The following is a 19,886-nucleotide window of genomic DNA, read 5'->3' as shown; positions in this document are numbered from 1 at the left end:
AAAAAAGGCCATGATTATTCAAGAAAGATTGGCTCTGACATAGATTACATGAGAACCACTGTTTGGCTGCAGCAGCTAACCAAAGTCATCGGAAAGAGAGCGGTCACGCTGACATGTACGTGCTAAAGACTCTCACTCAGGATGTCCCCAGCGATGCAGGGGAGACACACATCCGCAAAGTCGCCACGTCAAGGACGCTCTACAAGTCGCAGAGGGGCTGTGGAGGAGGAAGAGGAAGAGCAAGGCGGGGTGACCGAGAGGGATTTTCCCACTAAGTGAACGTGTAAATGTGACCCTGAGCGTCTGAGTATGAGACAGAGAGCCGCAGGCAGACTGAGACCCTGTGAATCATTTCTAAAATTCACAGCAGCTCGGCCCACGTAACAGGGTGAGGGAGAAAGAGGACAGAGGGAGGAGGGAGGATGACGGAGATGTGATGAACAGCACCAAAACTACAGTAAATGTGAACTAGCTCTAAGGTGTGACAATGCCTTTAATTTATCTGTATGAGTCTGGAAAAGACAGTACATTTAACAGCCAACATTCAGCGCTCCAGGCCCCTCCTTGGTTTAAATGAGAAATAAACATGCAGCCTCATTAATCCAGCTCCATGAAAATGCAATTAAATACAAGCAGTCATTAATTCTAATGTCAAATGTGCAGATTCTTAATTTTAGTTATTAACTTGGCTGGCATTTCCCTACATATTTTAAAAGCTTAATAGGGTATATGGATGTGATGTCAGCGATGTGAAGAAAATTTACATCCAATAACCTTCAGTATTGTAGCATTTAATCTTTTCATTTAACAGCCACTCCACCTTCAACACATCTAATCACCTTCACAGCATTCATTCAATAATAACAGCGTATTAGTTACCAGAAAAAAAACAAAAAAAAAACAACACAGGACCGAAATGGCACAGCAAACCTGAGCTGAGCTGAGAAAATTTAGTTTATAAACAGCTTATTTAGTAGTTCAGATTATTTCTCAGGACTGTGTGAGCGTGTCAGCTCACATTTAAATGACACCATCATAATAACCTGAATATATGACTAGTATCTTTTAGATTTACTTGAAACATTTTGTCAATGGATTTCTCACATCCACACACCTCCTCCCTTTCCCTTATTAAGCAGTGGCATGCCTCACCCTTCTCTCCTTTCTGAATGTGCTAACACATCTCTTGCTCGACAGAGTTTCCCTCACAATTCCATTGCACTGTATTCCATGTATTTACAGTAAGACCTAACAGCAGACTGACACTGCGCTTGTGAGCGACTGCTTGTCATGGGCGGTAGATTTGCTCTACGGATAAGCAGCTTTGTGCATTATTGTGAACGCATATTGACATTGAAAAGTCGACACTGTGAAAAAAGGTCAAATCTTAATATTCAGTCCTAATATTTCAAGATGGTTAACATTATGAACATGTCAACCAAAATATCACAGTTCGAGGATTTTGTGGATTTGGGTTAGTAGAAGCTTTAAAAGGTGCTGGCATGACAGATGAACACTGGCACTGACTTATTTTCTACCGATGTCACACTGGAAAGAGAATGGGTGATGCATGTCTGTGCTACAGGCTATAAAATTTTTCATGTAGTTAGAAACATAATAAAAGCATTTCACAATCAGCTGTTAGCCACAAAACAAACCAATGGCACTGAACACTTTTTGTATGTATTTTTGAGGCTTTCTGCCTTTATCCAGAGAGTTCAGGACAGTGATATTTTAGGAAATCAAGGTGAAAGGGTGGGAAATGACATGCAAGAAAGGAGGTACAGGTTGAACTTGTCTCTAAAAACACCAAATCTTGACTTGACATTACTTTAGAGTGAAGAAGGCGCTGTGGTTAGCTGTTAGCTTCAAGCAAAGTCCACTGCATTTGCCATTTGTGCCCAACTCCCTTCCTCGTCAGTTCATCTGTGGTACGTTTTACAGTACATGTTGTCAATTGTTGTTTTGATGCTACAGATAAACAAGCTGCTCCTTTATTTTTGAAGGTCCATCTAACTTTACGCTTCCCATTAAGCATTGTTGTCATGGCTGTGTTTTTTTTTTTTTACTTCCTCGTTCAGTAAGCTTGTTTCCTCATTGGCTATTACTCAGTCCGATGCTTGTGTCTGCTCGGCTTCTTGGTGCTCAACAACACATCAAGATTTTTGGTTGTAAATATTGAACACTTTTAATATTTAGGATCTGGAGTCAGGGTGCCGCCATAGGATCTGTCAAGAGCTAAATCGCTTTTGCCATAAAACTTCTTAGTAAGGTCAGAAAAAGATAATGACTGTGGCTGAAAAGATTTTATGGTAACTCTGGCTCAACACATACAGGGAGACATCTGGGAGGAAAACAAACCTTCAATCAAGGCTTAATTCTCCAACATGCCACATGATCAGATTTACAGCTGTACTGCTGACTTTCAAGTCCACCTCAGCTTAAGTGTCAGCGTGAAAGCTGATGGAAATGTTTAATTTGCACAAATTAGCTAATAAAAAACAAAGGGCCTATTTTGTTTTGAATGATTATTTAGAAAGGTAAAAAAAACTGGTCCATGAATGTTTCGAAAACGTCAATGAGCTTTGTAAAAATCATAGATCTTTGGTTGTATTTTACCCAAAAGCTGCTGTGAGACAAACATCTGATGTGTTTCAGCACTGAAAAGTTGCAAAAATATTACGTTTTTTTCCAAATATTGCAATTTGATATAGGATTATTCTTGGGTTAATCTCATGCATTTTTGACAAATTCAAGTAATAAATATTTCCATAAATAAAAACAATGGAATTATTTACAAAGCAATTAATTCATAGTAGCATGAATCTGAATATGGGGGCGCAACAAGCTTTAAGCTATAAAGGAGGCGGCTGGGGTGAGGGAGGTGAGGCTGGCTACCAGCTGATCGCAGCTGGGGTATGACTTTTGTAAAGTAACGCTAGGCTTCATCAGTTGTAGATAGAATGAGCTAACTATTTTTGCACATATTGCAAATGTGATCTCATTTACTTTGTTTAAGGGCATTATCGTTTTTATGTCACTCATTTTGGTTAAGAAACACATACATAAAACACAAAAAGGAAGATTTTTGTAAGACATTATAAAAAATTGACACTTAAGTGTTTGCATAATGTGCATAAAATATCTGCTGCTGCAAAAATTGACATATTAAACTGGCATTTTGACACATTACAAGTTAAAGAAATATTGCAGCTTCTGTGATTCGAAAATTGCAGCAGGCCATACTGCGATTTAATCTAATTTGTGAGTAATTGCCCAGCCCAAGTAGGAAGGGTGCAAGACTTTCTCCTGCATGCATTTCATAATCAAAAACATTTTTGTAGTTTTGGATAAATGTGATAGCTGTGATCTAATCTATTAACTGAAGTGCCACCATCAATGCTACAATCAAAACTTGCACAAGCTAATGCATATTGTTGTAAAAGTTCTCAATAATTCAGTGCATTTTTGACATAATAAAATCCACATTATAGTACAGAAAAATGCCAAAGATTCAAAACCACCTCTGATCTTCAGTCATAATCTAAACCAACAGCTGCCATGACAGAAATACAAAGAGCACTGTCTATATTGCACAAATATCTTAGCAATCTGTCAGTACCAAAATACAAACAGATTTTTATAATTGAGACAGTGTTCAGGAGTTTGCCAGCAATTTTGCAGGATTTAAAACAAGTGTTTACCAAATACTGTGTGAGAAGTTTTTCTACTTTGTTGCTCTGGCATTGAAACTGAAACTGCTTTAATTTTTGTCAGTATGATACTGAAGCTAACAGTCTGGTATTGTGACAACCCTTGTTTGTACTGAGCCAAAGAAGCGTAATGAATAGACAGCTAAAAAGAAACAGATTATTTCCTCCGCTGCCTTTGTTCTGCCTTTTTTTCCTGCCTCCTCGTGTGTGAGTCAGGGCCATGGCTGTGATAAAATCTAACCATGTGAACCTGTTGCAGCACATCTGCTCGGGTGGGCTCCCCCCATTTCAGTTGAAAAACTAATCATCTGTACAATTCGCAGAACTGCATCCCACCGTAATTATCATGCTGCTTACCAAAGGGGATATGAAACAATGGGGCTGTGAGTAAGACGTCTGGACATTTTGAGTCGATGCCAAATGCCTGTCTGGGGTGCGATGTGAGAGAGCGGCTCAGTCAGACAGACGTGACGAGAGGGAAGTATTATTACCCAGCCCCAGTCATCTGGATCACCCTTCATGTAATAAAATTCATTAGTCTGGCTGAGATATTTAATACCAGGAATGGGCAATAGCACACTCACACCACAGTGGAGACAATGGGAAAATTTCAATAAAAAGGAGAAATGAGCAAATTTAAAGAGTCAGATGTGCTGTCTAAGTGCACTCTTTATTCATTGACTGTGTTCGTATGAGAGGCATCTTTGGCAATGTTTTAGCTGGTTTTTTCTCCTGCAAGTTACTGCCAAGGACATGTGGTCAGAGTGAAAGAAAAACATAACATTACAACAACAATAAAGTCTCGGTCTAAAAAGAAACAGAAACTATTGAAGGCTGACTCGTAAGATTCACAAGTTGGGACTGGAGAGTGCTCACGTCCTGGAAACGATGGGCCGTTTCAGTAGAACTCACACAGGCCTGATCTTGACTCTACCCTAAAGCCCAAGGACTGAAATCTAAAGGACTTTAAAGGTGTCAGATGTGTAATGCAGGACTGCATGAGTCCACAAGGGCTTAAGATTTTATTGAAAATGAGTAGTGGGACACACTAACAAGACACTACACATCGTCTGTAGCTAAAACATGCTATTTATATTTGGGATCTAGAATATGAAAGAGAAAACACGGTGAAAAGGAGTTTTTTTGCATTCACAGATGCAAAAACTAAAATTTTGAGAGGTTACTACAGGGTTTAAAAACCTCCTCTGTTGTTTGATCCATATTATATTTGACCAAAGCATGGCACAAGGGTGGGAGAAGGGGTATGAGCTTTCAGCTTCACAGAATGAGAAATAAACGCCTGCTTCATGTATGTATTTGTATTTCTTTTTTCTTATCATAATATTAATACGTATCTGCACAACATGAAAAGTGTGTAAAATAGACATTGCAGCAAACAAGATTAAGGGCAGCATTGGTTGGGGTGAAACAATTTGTTGACAAAAGTAAAATACAAAAAATGGATGCAGGAGGATTAAATTCTCAGTGACTTGTTTGCTAAGCCACTGTGCATGCGTTTTAGGCTGTATGTGTTCATAATATTTGTTTTGTGAGGTAGCAATAGGAGTGAGCCATCTCACATCTTTAATATTATTGCTGAGAGTTGCATATGGAAACCAGCAACCATGACCCAACAGCGAAAGAAAACACAGGATAACATCAGCAAACAATGTAACACCATTTTGTTCTCAAACTTCTCATCTCTGGGAGCTGCTACCCTTGACAAACAAAAGTATTCCTGCTGCAGAGCCCTGACAAAATTCTGAAAGCACAGGGGATCATTATTTGTCTTCTGCAGCACCGAAGATTTCGTTAACTTCAGGACTAACCACGCCATTTTTACCCATCATCAGTGAGCAGCAAGCAGACACAGGTTTGAGTCTTAGGAGTTGCAATGTTTATTACTGGACGCAAGCTGAAATTTACAGCCGATAAAGGCTGATATTTACACCTGATAAAAGCTGATATTTACAGCTGTTAAAGGCTGATATGTATTGTCTTAAAAACAGGTTGATAATTACAGCCAGTAAAGACCAATATTTTCAGCTGATAAATGCTGGTATCTACTGCCACTATGTCCGTTGAAAAAACTGTCCGAAATGTTATTATCTGCCAGTGCTGTTAGCTTTTTAAGCTATTATCTACTGATAGATATACAATATCATGCTATCAATATCATGCTGATAATAAAATGCATCCCTACTTGCATTCAGATTTTACATTGCCTATTATCTCCATAAGAGTCATCAAGTAATTGTGTAAAACATTGTTTGATTATTTGACCAATCACTTCAGAGGTCTTTATCTAGTTTAATAATCCATAGATACATCCCTAGTGTTGGTTGAGCAACAGAGATAAAGTTAGAAAGGATCTGTAGATTAGTGCAGATGCCACGTGAGCTCTGATGGTGGTGATTATTAACTGGGGAGTTCCATAAAAACTCAATTTGGAAGGTCAGAGCTAACACCAAACTAATGAGCAATTTTAAATAATTTGTGTCTAGACTGAACTCTTAACGTTGCAGATGTTTGTAATTAATGATGCTGGATTCGAAGAACTCGACTAGCAGAAAGAGAGAGAGCACACTGGGGAAAAACTCCTAAAAAGGCTTGAAAACACTTCACAAAGCTCACTATGAAGATCCTATAAAATAATCTCTGCCTTCTAATCCTCTACAGACTGACTGCTGGAGAGGTTGTTATGCTAATGTTGCTTTTAATTTCAGCCATGAGCTGTTATTGTGCCAGAGACAAAGCTTGTAAAACAGACAGAATGTGAGAGTGGCAGGCAGCCAGACGGACTGTGTCTGCTATCCTCGGCACGTTGGCCACATCCTGCAACAACACTGAGGAGTCAGAGATCACGGGACGCTGCCTGTGGCTGACCTATGAAACCAAGGCCCTGGACATGCATACATACATGAAAACCAATTCAGGATTTCTACAACCTGACATAAGCACAAATGGAAATAAAGGATCCCAGCCAAAAGCACCAGGCTGTATTTGAAACACCAGGTGTTAAAGCAGGCCTTATTTTAATAAGTGTGAGCCGACCAGACAGCTTTCTTTGTGGCTCTCAGTCAACCAGACCCTTTCTTCTCAGTCTGCTAGCAATGATGGCAAGCACTGTCACACAGCTGAGGGGGCAGACTGATGTTAAACCTGTCACCGAAACAGAAACATGAGGAATTCTGACAAAAGCTTAAGCCAGCATCTGACGAATTACCGCAGAGGATCTCCACTGGGCTATGTGGAGCTTGTGTTCTCCTCATTTGTTTATTTTTTAATAGTAAGCATACATGCACGTGGCTTTTTTCCTCCTTCTTGTCAAATGTTACGCGAGTACTTAATGTAACAGCCATGTAGAGTGAGAGAGTGAGGGTCCTGTATCCCCAGCAACCAAACAAACGGAGACATGTGCTTCCTCTCGCTGTTGGCCGCGCACTGCAGTTGGATAAACACCGCTGCGAATACTGGAAACTTTCACTCTCACATTTTCACTCACGCGGTCTGTCTGCGATTTTTTTCCCCCAGAATTCTTTTCACAGGTCAAACCATCTTTGGGAAAGGAAATCAGGGTACAACAAGACATGCACGTGTTCCAGTCAATGGAAGAAAATACTATTGGAGACAGCCCTCCTTCTTCTGTTCCTTTAAATATGCTCCAAGGGACATTTTTAGACTCTTGGCTGGTGCTGAGGAGTTATGTCATTACATAGTATCTAAATAAGTAAGAGACCAGATGCAAGAGCTGTTTACATGTGTTTCTGTTTAGTTCCTGTTAATGCCAGAGTCCAACACTTCTCACAGCGTGGTTAAAAAAAGAACAACATTAAAACTGCAGCCTGGAGACGGCTGTTTGGAGTCAGATGAAGGTTGGCAAAGTTTTAGATGCTTCCAATGCTTTTAAAAATGAAACAGTCTCTTAATTACATGACTGATAGTCCTGAAGACTTTAAAAATAAATATCTGCTTTAATATCTGTTTCACAAGGCAAGTGCGTAGACGAGAAATTAATCCATCAAAGAGGAGAAGGCCTTTGGCAGCACAAGCAGCAGGGCTACTTAATTTCAATCCTAGCTGTCTGTAGGAAAACTCATGCAAAATTATTAATGCATCTGAAATAAGATAGATATAGATTATTTTTTTAAAAAAGCAACTCAAGTAAAATTGGTCTGATATGCTACAAAATTTGGCCTGGTTATTCAGGAATAAAACAAGTAATTAAATTGCATACCTTGTATGTTTCCAAAGCTTCTTTACAATGATTTGAGGTTCCGTTTTGAGTAAAAAGTAAAAAGTTCTATGTTATAAAGTAAGCATTTAATCTCCACTGTGATTAAAATCAACATTTTTCCTCCATGATTTCACATTTTGCTCAAAAACCAAATATCAAAATGTTTTGAAATGGTTGATATTCTGATATTTTTCTATTCCAGGTGTTTCAAAACAACACAATGCTTGTTTTAATGATTGATTGTACAAGAATGTATTAAAAAAACCTTCAGATATGAGGTCAATTTTCACCTAAAGCTGCTAAGAGTGAAAGAATTGTCTGAATAAATTCATAAGCTGCCTATGCTTTTGTGTGGTAAGTGTGTAGGATTTTGCTTCCAGTTTTTGGTAATAAAGGACAAAAATGTTACCAGTATTCAGTGCCAGAGGCTTCTAAATCTTTGCCACAGTATCAAAACAGATTTGATTCGTGATTTTTACCTACATCTTATCAAAGTTTTAAATTATGATGTTGAGAAACCGTTAAATCAGATAAAAATTTAGAAAAGAAGGAGAAAAACAGATGTCAAAAAGAGACTTACAGGTCATAATGTTGGTTCCACTTGGGGTCGAGTGTGTTCCTCACAGTGTCTGTTGAGTGGCATTGCCCTGAACCGTCCACCACGACCTTTGCAAACGGATCAGGGAGGCCTGCAGAGACAGAGAGAAAAAACACCATGGTCAGCCACAACAAATAAGTCATGAATGATAAACAGATGGGTACTAAAATAGTTTCAGTAATAGTTTTAATTGTTCCATGCTGGTGACCAGACACAGGCTTTTTGTAGCTTTATATAGCAGGAGAACATGGTTACTACATGAAAGACCTGATACTCCCAGCAGTTTTATGATAAAGCAAGACATCAGGTAACATTAGAAAAGTAACAAAACAATGTTTAAATGTTTAAATGACAAGGTACTGTCAAAAAAAAATTGTAAGAAGAGTAGCTTTAGCCATGCATTTTCATCTGACACTTCAAAGTGAACATAAAAGTCATTGGCAGTTTGTTTATGCAGATTTCTTCCTATAAAACAAACAATTGTTGAACCAAAACAGATTTTTCTAAAGGGATCTGGTTTTGGTTTCTGTTCCACTTTCCACAAAAGCATTATCAAAGAAACAATAAAAAATTAAAGATGCAATTGGTAGACTTTTTACACTAAAATGTCTACATTATTTTATACACAACTACTCCTGTTAAAAGTTCTATTTGTATTTTAAGTTGAGTTCTTCCATTACCTTAAATTAGAGGTGAACAATATTATTGGTATCGGCAGATACTTATGTTTCTGCTGATATTTACAACCGATATTTTGGCAATAAACATCTGCCTTTATCAGCTGTAAGTATCTGCCATATAAACACATAGTTTAGAATTTTAGGCTGGATCAACAGATCCACACTGGCTTAAGTCTTTTTTTTTTTTATTCATCTTTGTTCCTCACATTTTAAAGTGTTTTTTAAGAACAGGAATTTGTCAGTTTGTTCATCCTTTATTTTACTTTATTTTGAAGGTTTTAAGGACTAATTTTAGGTCAGAAGAACAGTTGAATATCTGTACCAATATTGGTGTTGTCTTAAATTGTATTGTAAATATTGGAATATCAGATATCGGGAAAAACCCAATATCCATGCATCCCTAGCTAAAATATTTGCAACAGTTTTCCCAAACAGAAAAATGCTTCATTTTATACATGTTACAGTCAATGTCTTGTCATGGTAGCCACTGGGATGGAGCCACTGTGATAAATATGACATGTCTATCATTGCCATTAAAACAGTAGACATTATGTCAAAGACTGCTACATAAGGAAGCTGCCATCTTGTTGCTGTATCTCATTTAAATTTTATGCTGCTTACTGGTCATGAATAAACAATTAGTCTTAGCTCTATCCTATGCCCGTGCAACCACACTAATGCGCCTCATATCACCTCCTACCTCCTAAAATCATCATGGTGTGGCCCCACTAGAAATTTCAGTGGTATAGAAATGTGTTGCTCAGCTCGGCTGCTTGCTTCTTGTTTTGAATTGAGGACTCTGTTCTTTACAGACTGTATCTAAAAAGTGTACCTACCTAACAGTAAACCACCGTTTTTGTTTGGTTGATGAATTTTACAGAATAAGGGAGGAAGGCTGTTAAAAATGGCCTTCCTGATATGCGCTACAAGCCACCCTGGGATACTTTGCAAGTAGCTTGCAAGGCAAACCCCGGAGGGCAATTTTGACAGCTTTTCTCCCTCATGATGAGAATTTCATTCATGAAATCAATACTGGGGTTTACTGTTTGGTGAAGATACCTTGTGAACTGTGAAGTCGATTAGGAGTACCTGTTGACAGAATTTAAATACTGTGCTTTTATGTGCAAAAATTGGTTTGCACTTTCTCAAAAATGGTGCATAGAGATATTACTCTTGATGCTAATATGTGCTGACATTTGTTTATAAGGAAAACTCCCTGATAACTCTTAACACAGTATGTTTACAGTTAAAACAAAAACAGCATAATTACTTAATACACATAAATTGGTGGTAAATTAAACAGTTGTAAATTTTACCTCTTTAAATTGGTACTTCTTCTAACTTGAAATATATGTGGCTACTTTAGTGATTTATAGGACTTTGTTGAATTAGTAGGGGTAAAACATTTTAGGAGAACAACTGATGTGAAACAGAATCACTCTGTCCTGTGTCGATTTCTGACGAATGTCTTTTGTTCTTGAAATTTTAAACACTAAAGTTTTTTTCCTGCTGTGGTTCAAAGCAGCACAATAACAACACACCAAACACATTATGGATTGAGCTCACAAATAAAGACAAACAGAGACATTTTTATCTCTGGTTTCAGTGTGGCCCTCTGGCTGAGTGTTTGCTCAGCTCCTGAGCGTTGGAATGGCAGGAATGGGCACCACAGAAACCACCTGAGTGAGCAGAAGACCTTTACATGCCTGCTCACCATGACAGCCTGCCCCAAACACACCAAAACACTCACAAAGACACCTACACGTGAGCTATTAAGGATTTAGAGGGGGGAATGAACTGAAGAGTTTATGGGGGAAAGCTGCCAAAAATATATTCAAGCCTGGATTTTACTAAACTTTATTATGATGAAGAATGCCAGGAATTCCTTCAGTGTTCTCCCATTTCTAAAGACAAGTAGTAAAGCAACCCTTGAAATGGATAAATATGTAGATTCAAGTGTGTCATTTAGGGCTAAAAAAGAGGCACATGAACATGTTCCCACAAACCAAAGATGGCAAACCAAACAGGGTGTGAAAAGCAAATAGAAGTTTATCATAAACAGCTGGGATAGAAAAGTACTTACGGAAGAAATCTTTCTTCACCAGATTTTTGGCGCAGAGGACTGCAAGAGAGAGAAAAGAAGAGGGTTAATTTAACATGAAAATGAAATTTGTCAAAATTGAGCAAGGCTTTGTTTTTGTAAGGAAAATGGCAGAAACTTAAACAGAATCCTGTGAAAAAGTTCTTTTTCTCCTACATTAAGATACACATTTCAAGGCTTTTTAGGCATTATATAATATTAAATATCATGTTCTATTGTTGGGCTGTTTGCAACACAGACACATGATCTGCATGAATAAACCACCCTGCTAATGGCATACAGTCTGACTGTACTTCATGTTAAAGTGTACGGGCTTGTAGGTGGCAGCTGTAGTCACAGCAGGGGTGTGTGATAGGACAACCTCAGATTGTGAAGAAATATAATGAATCAACTCTCTACCAGAACATAGAGAAGGCAGTACAAGTCTTTGGTGTTCATTCTTCCTTTTCCAGTTTATGCCCCGACTTGTAAGCACAGTATTAGTGTATTTAAAAAAAAATGGTGAAGTTTGGCAGGATCAAGACCTGGATTTTATCATGCAACATTTTCATTTTGTTTTGGAGATTACTTTCCAAGTTACTGACCAGGACAACCGAATATTAAAAACTAGAATGGCCATCTGAAGCGGCAGACCCACGCCTAAGCAGCGCCATCGAGGAACTCACGCTCCCATTGATTACTATGGTGTTCAAAATTCAAAGTCCCAGAAAAACCAAACGGGTGCGCGGATCATCACCAAAATCTAATCGATTCTTCCTAGTCACTATCCCCATATTCCCTGAAAGTTTGGTGAAGATCGGACTTTCCATTCTCGAGTTATCTTGTACACATACAAACAAACAAACAAACAAACAGATACGGAACCCTTTACATAACCCCCTGCTGATTTCATCGGCGTGGGTAAAAAAGCTACCCATCTTGCCTTCCCTTATGTCACAGACATCATCTTGCTGCCATATGAGTCCATTCACACCTTACAATAGTGAGAGAAAGTTGTCGGTCTGACAGCTAGTCCAGCTCTTAGACTGGTCCCAGGAACAAAATGTGTCAGTTTATGAATTTATGAAATGCAGGGAAAATTAAAAGCATTTTTATATTTAATTTTAGCGCTAGGATCATTTTTTCAAGCAGAAGTGTTTCATATTTCCAGCTTCAATCTCCTCAAATATGTTGGGATGATTTTTAGATTCCGAGTCCAGAATAATTGGTCAAAACTGCTCCTCTTACACAGCTGATAAAAAGCAGAAAACGCCTTGTTTTCTGATTTCTAAAGTAGTTCTATTGTAGCAGAAAAGCCTCCCCTGCTGGTCTATATTGGAGGCAGCTGCTGAGGTGGTGAGGCAGATCAGGATGAAGTGTTTTATTATTAGGTAAGGACACTGTTTGACTGCACATTAATCTGGGTTATTAATAAGTCTGACTACATTTACACTCGTTTTAGTCATAATATATACAAACATACAATATGGTATAATTTTATATTGAGCATGAATTTAACTGGAAGCAGTGTAAAAAAATGCACGTGTTAAATACTATGCTATCAAAGCTCCACTATTGCACTGTTTAAATACACGCACATAATTTGCATCTTTAAAAAACATATTGCTGCTGACATACAGTCCTAGTGTACTTCATGTAAAGGCAGAGGGGGCTGAAGATGGCAGCTTCAATATCACAGGGATTATTCTGCAGCCATATGAGCCCATTCACACCTTTCATAGGTGAGGAAAAAGTCACCTGCCTGCCTGTTTAGCTCCGAGGCTATTTCTAGAAGTATGAAACGCTTGTGAATTAATCTATCAAATGGAGCAAATTAGGACTATTTCTGTATCAGATTGAAATTTCAGACATTTTTTTCAAGTAGAAATGTTCAATATTTCCTGTGTCTTTTTACTTTGACTATATGGATGTGACAGTTCAGTCCTTTTTTATCATTCATTTTACAGAGCTTTAATGCCAACATGGTTTTTTCACCATTTTTAAACTATTTCATTCCATTTAACCATTTAATAATAAAGATAAAGTTCCTAATGTTGACTTAATAAAACAGCCTGACCAACGTGTAGCAACTTGCTTACCCTGTATGTGCAGAAGCATTTGCCTCTGCTGAAATAATTACATTAATGAGAAAGATGTCCATCTGTCTCTGCATCCCTGGCCCCAGTGGAAATGCAGGACCACTCAGCTGAGAGACTTCAGTGATTGATGGCTATCAAAATAAAAGAAGAAGGGGCCCAGATGGCTTAGTGGTTAGGTTGTGCCCCATGAATGCGGGCAGCCCAGGGTCAAGCCCAGATTGCTGCTTCTTTCCTGCATGCCAATCCCCACTCTCTCATCACCGTTTCCTACTTTATCCACTGTCCTATTTCTATCATAGAGGCATTAAAAGCCCAAGCTTATAAAAAGGAAGAATTACATACTCTTGTCAAGAGATGGTCATCACTGAGAAATGCCATTACAGCAAGCATTTTAAAGTTTCCTGCTTCTTAATGACTCCTCTAGCTGGCCACTTTATATGCCTACGGAAAGCCCTGGAATATAAATAATGCATCTATGCGACCACCATTCTGCAGCTACTTTAAGTTTTAGAAGTTGCCTTTAAAAGATCATACAATTAATTGTAAAGAAACCGATGTAGAATAGAGTCGTCAGCTGCAGATGTAGATGATTGGGTTTGTTTTGCCCACTCCCCTCAAGCAGCTTTGAGTGCTCAGACTTTACACCGCTAACACAAATAGACAAAAGGCACGCCCACACAAGCAGACTGCAGCCTGAGCCAGTTCATCTGCCCCTCCATGCCACACATACTCAGACGCTCTCACACACCATGCCAAATATCACCCTGAACCACTTTAAGGTCTGAGCTGGAACCATTTTACCCACCAGGAGTGCGGTATCGACTCAATTAAACACACAAATCACCGGTTTCAAATGCACAATCATCCTCGCATTCATAGTGTTGCACAAGGGACACGGACTAGCAGGAGGGTTTTATGACAAGAACCCAATTAAAGCAGACACTGGGAGGATTGATGAACAGAGAAGATGGTTACCCTCCTGGAGGGAAGATGGGGTGAGGGAAGGGGGGAGGGGAGCAGAACATGCTCGACAGATGAGGAAGAATTTCGTTCCGCAAACATCCATGGGAATGTGTTACGTTCCAGTGAAACCCACCTCATTTCTAAAACATCTGGTATGCATCGCGTCCGGTCCCGCTCTAACTGAACGCACACAGAGGGCATGCACGAGCACATTATCACACTAACGCACACTCAACTTGAGACAAGTTGTTCCACAGCAGAGTGATCTAATTAATTAATAGCAGGCGCAGAGGAGGAGAGGGTTGCCTGTGCCTTTAAGAGGTGGAGTAACAGGTGACAGTTTTTCAACAATGATCCTACACACATATGTACACTGGGGCTGTCAAGATACCAGATTTATAATCTGTGATATAGTTTTAGTAAAACTGTTCAATATTACGGCAAAGGGAAGTCAAAAGCGTCCAATACTGGGCAAATTTTCCGTTTGAATTTAGAGGAAATGCAGGCAACTCCTGCTTACCGTCAAATTTGCACAAACAAGTTGGCATTCTCTTCTGCTTGCTGCAGCTTTTGGTTGAAGAGACTTTATTGTTTATAAAGGCATATCTGAAATGAGGGTGGATGTTTATGGAAAAATAGGTAACTGCAATCATTTTGATTCATATTGCAAATTTGATATGAATAACTGAATTTACCTTATTTATCATTTTTATGCCATTTTCATTCTGATTTAGAAAAACATGCAAAAATGAAGGGGAATGGAGAGTTTTTTTGCAAACTTTCAAAAAAGCCACTTGAACCTTTGCATGTGTACAGCTTAGCCTAACAAAGGGGGGTCAATTTTAATCACAACAGGGGCCGGATTCTAACCTGAGAGCCTGCTAGGGTCAACACAACCTTAAACTGTCAACTTCATTTTCACCAGTAATAAAATAGGAAAAAAACAGCACTGGTGATAAATCATTAGGAAATTCAAAAAAAGTAAAACTGCTAAGTTTCAAAGGCTCAAAATCCGATTAAAAAAAAGTCCAACTTATTGGTTCTAAAGGTCAGAGCACAATATCAAAAAATACAAAAATATTTTTTAAAAAGCAAATATATGAGTAGGAAATTGAAATCATGAGTTTGAAAGGTCAAAATATGATTTAATTTTTAATTTGTGAGTCTAAAAGTCAAATTATGGGTGTAAAAAGCCAAAGTTAGGAGTTCAAAATGTCAAAATATGAGCTAAAATTCAAATAATGATTTGAAAAGGTAAAAATATGACTTAAAATTAACAACTGGGAATCTAAAAGATAGAAATGTGACATTTAAAGTCCAAATTATGAGTTTAAAAATTCAAAGTATGAAATGAAAAGTCAAAATTCTAAGTTTGAATCATAATCTTGAGATGCAAAATTGAAATTGATGAAAATACTAAATAAAAACACAAATTAATTTCTTTCCCCACATTCTTGACTTCTTATCTAATTTTTCTTAACTCTTTAATTTTTCAGATTTTTATGACTTAACAAGGAAATTTTAAATAATCAAGGTTAAGTTTAAATTTTTATTCAAGAGGAGATCTGCAGACCTCATACTGGTGGGCCAGTTAGAAAACAAATATGATAGGATGTTTCGGACCAGATATAACCGTTCAACGGGCCGTTTTTGGCCTCCAGGCCTAGAGTTTGACACCCCTGGTTTATCATCAGTGCAGCAAAAATTGTATGAAACTGGTATTTACTGTCAAGCTCTATGCTAGTGAAAGCTGGCACCACATACTGTACATCACCTGCCTCCAGATCAGCTAAAAGAAAAAAAATGGGTTGCAGAAGCCTGCTTTTAAATTGTAGATGACAACTGATATGCATATTACTGACTCAACACATAGAATTTAAATACTCGTACCCAAAGGTTAAGATTTGGACCATGATTGATTGCCAGTACTAACAAATATATTATTATATGCACAGGTTTTCAGCTCAGAAATGTTTTAGGAGGTGTAGTTGAACTTTAATCGCCTACATAAGACTGAAGAAAGAACTCAGAGATCTGTGCCCCCAGAAGGACAAATCATGCACTCTAGTACACAAGTCCCAATGCAATAAATCCACAGGAGCTCCAACACTACACACAAATCTTCACAAATTCAGCAGGACCAAAGAAATGACAGCAACAAAATTAGACCCACTGCAGTGCAACACAACACCAGTCACATCCCACACAATGACCAACTGAGCTCGAACCAAGCTAAGCTTAGTGAAACCTGCAGACCCTCCTGCGAGTGCACAAGCAGTCCTTGGCTAGCTGCATAGCAGGAAAGCAACACTACAATTATACCCATATATGCTCCTTATGAAAACATACAAGGGGCCGAATTACAGCTGAAAACAGAAAACGGAGAGGAAACCACTGGAATGGTACAGGCGAGGAGACAATGGTGGCGAGGAGGACAATTAAGAGTCTGAGGCTGGAGGATAGCAGAGGAATCCAACCATCAGAGCACAGTTTTTATTGCACACTGACTAAACAACCCTTACAAAACACCACTATCTTACATATACTTAAAGGGAGACTTACTTTAAAGATGTGCATACTGGTGAGCCATCTTTGTTTGCAGCATCACAAAAAAAGGGCAATAAAAATTTGACTCTCTATCATGCAGCAGTAGATATATAGAAGTAGATGTGAAAATATTCAGATGCATTAGCATAAGGAAGAAATCAAGAGTAAGCATTCCCCCTCTACTGTCAACTAAATGAGCCTCCTGATGCATCAGGCAATGAGCATTTCACCTGTAGGTAGAGCCTAGAATGAACACCAATCAGGTGAAAATGCAAATGCAAGTATATTTTTTGGGACTTGTGGCAGGCAAGACACCAGACAGCCGCATAGAATCGGGTAGACACAAAAGATAAACATTAGTAACTGATATCTGTTCATACGGCTGATGTTTATCAACAAATGAAGTGGCATGAATCACGCCAATCTGATCTATTTTTGTCATCTGTTAGTTGGATTTTTAAACCAGGAGTTGTGACAACAAAATGACACATGCATCAGCTAATCTGTTAATTTAAACATTATATTGTATGTTTATAAAGGCAGGATCTTTGTGGTCGTTTTCTGTAAAGCGTTTTAACACTAAAAAGGAAACAGTGGCCACACCCAGTAAGAGGGAAGACCAGATAATAATGTCTTTAACTAAAGATGTTAACTGATATTGTCATCTCTCTTTTTTCTTTGAATGTAGCTGTGATTGTTAAGGAGTCAAAGTACTCTCAGATCTCTGACATGAAGGGTGGGCTGGGTGTTTGGGACCTGCACTGTTGCTGCCATGTCACCCCCTGTGGAAAGATCGACCTCATTTATGTTTGATAGAGCTCCTCCAGGGTTTTTTCTGCTTTCTTCTCACTGACAACCCTCTCTGCTATGTGTATGCATAAATCTGAATTTCTAACACATCCCCATAATGTACAAGTCTCTCTAATGATGCTGGTTTTATTTTCACCATGATGTCGTTTCTGGAAAGGAATAAAAAAATATGAAGAGGAGAGAGGAGTATCGAGGGGGATGTGAATGTAGGGCAAGCAGCAGAAGAGAGTAAGGAGGGAGACATTGAAAGAAGATTAAACTGAGAGGAACCAAAATATTTTAAGCTCATGAATGACTTAAGTACAGCCTACAGATTTTACTGTAACACTAAACCACATAGAGATAAATCATCAGTGGCCAAATGATCCAGCATACAAGGCCATTAAATTCTGCTTCATTAACAGCATTAATAGAACTGGCAGCTCTCTCTTCATCCCCCAGCGCACAGAAACGCCACAAAATTTATGCCGTAATGGGAAATGGGCTCCTGATGACAGAAAACTTCCTTGAGTATAGGAAGTGGGCGGGCATGCACCTACAGGGCAGCGTCATAAATCTACTGCTTTATTGGTCAGCTTGGACTTTTTCTTGCTCACACACTAACAAATATAATTACACTCTCTCTCTTCTTGTACTTCGAAATGGGAGAGAGAGAAAACAACCCACAATGTAGTGGAGATTCAAAGCACCAAGTCATGGGAGAGTCAAAGCACCAAGTGAAAAAACAAATGCAGCATTAAAACACACATTTCAGTTGTCAAGCAGTATCACATCTTTACTTTCCCATGGCTACTCTGTATAAAGAATCCTGTTTTTATGGAGAGGCCATTTTTATTTTTTTTTAAACCACATATTCAGTAGGCTGCCATGAAGGGATGGGCAACTCCTAGGCAGGAGATTATGCAGCTAGCATGACAAACTTGGGATATATTCTTAATGGATAAAACATTAAACCTGGAACATAAGATGCATTTAGGGTTCTATCTGATAGAAAAAAAGGTTAAACTAGGGATGCATCATGATGGTTTTTTCATGAAGTCCAATAAACAGATATTTTCAAACTCATGTAAGCCAGTACCAAAAAACATATTTAAACACCTATACCTGATGACACAGTTGTATATTTTGCTGATATTTAAAGCTAATTATGTGGTAAAATGCTTCATTTCATGTGCACTTTGCACAGGTTCATGCAAATTATCGTATCTGCCGTATGTAAATCGGACATCATTGCATATTTTAAAGTTCTGATCAGATCTATTCAGCATTCTTACACACTTTGAATATCTTGCAATTGTACTATGTAAGCACATGGACTTACTAGTTGATATGCCTAACAAGAGCTTGTACATATTTAAAGTTTAGTTTCAATTCTTTTTCAGTTTTACTTCCATATTTAATGTTTAATTCCTGTACATTAAGAGCAATGCACACCACAGTCAAAAGCCATGCTGTCAAAGCATACTTGGCCAATGAAGAATATAAGTCTGATTTATACTACAGATATGTATAATCAATATACCAGATTTAAATATTGGCAGAAATTTTCAAATTGCAAATATTTGACTTTTTTTAGGTAATGTCTGCCGACATCAATTTCATACAAATAATATCATCTATCCCTATTTATCAGGGGTTTAACGGAACCAAATTTTTAAGCACATTCACATTCAGCAGGAAAACCTCCCACACAAGGCATTTGGGAAGAACAGGTCTTTTCAAAAAATTCTTGGAAGGTGATTAAACAAACATTCTGTCTGTCACATTCATTACAGGCCAATGAGGTTTGGCACAAGATGAGGTAGTAGACATGCAAAGTTCCAGAATAACCTGAGCTCGACAGGCAGGTACTGCCGTAGTTTATGAACAGCGGATGCTATGCTACAGCTACATCCAAGCTTACTGCCACACCAGCGGCAGCCATTGTTAATACCAGCTTCCAGTACAACTAAACCCTGCCCATAGCTACTGCCTTTGTCTCCTAAAATCTAGCTGATTGGTCAGGTCTGTTTTCACACCTGGAACAACTGTTTCAGATTGGAGCTTTGCGAGATGGATCCGCCTGATGACAGACATCGGAACTAGCCACTTTGTGAAGTTATTTACTGGAGGTTTGACATTTCAATGACAAATACCAGCAAAACAAATTCACATTTTAA

The 19,886-nt window shown here is 38.4% G+C and overlaps 1 protein-coding gene across 1 annotated transcript in view; it reads right to left on the bottom strand.

Moving 5' to 3' along the window:
- Positions 1-19,886, bottom strand: part of smurf2 (SMAD specific E3 ubiquitin protein ligase 2) — an 89,696-nt gene that overhangs the window by 47,174 nt on the left and 22,636 nt on the right. The window contains exons 2-3 of the mRNA XM_041817512.1: positions 11,312-11,350; positions 8,531-8,639 (exon numbers count right to left, since the gene is read on the bottom strand). Coding sequence (XP_041673446.1) covers positions 8,531-8,639; positions 11,312-11,350 — 148 coding nt within the window. The remainder of the gene's footprint in view (positions 1-8,530; positions 8,640-11,311; positions 11,351-19,886) is intronic.

This window comes from Cheilinus undulatus, linkage group 21 (assembly GCF_018320785.1).
Source record: "Cheilinus undulatus linkage group 21, ASM1832078v1, whole genome shotgun sequence".
Lineage (NCBI taxonomy): Eukaryota > Metazoa > Chordata > Actinopteri > Labriformes > Labridae > Cheilinus > Cheilinus undulatus.
The sequence above is the reverse complement of the archived record's forward strand: the minus strand, read 5'-3'. Positions and strand labels throughout refer to the sequence as shown.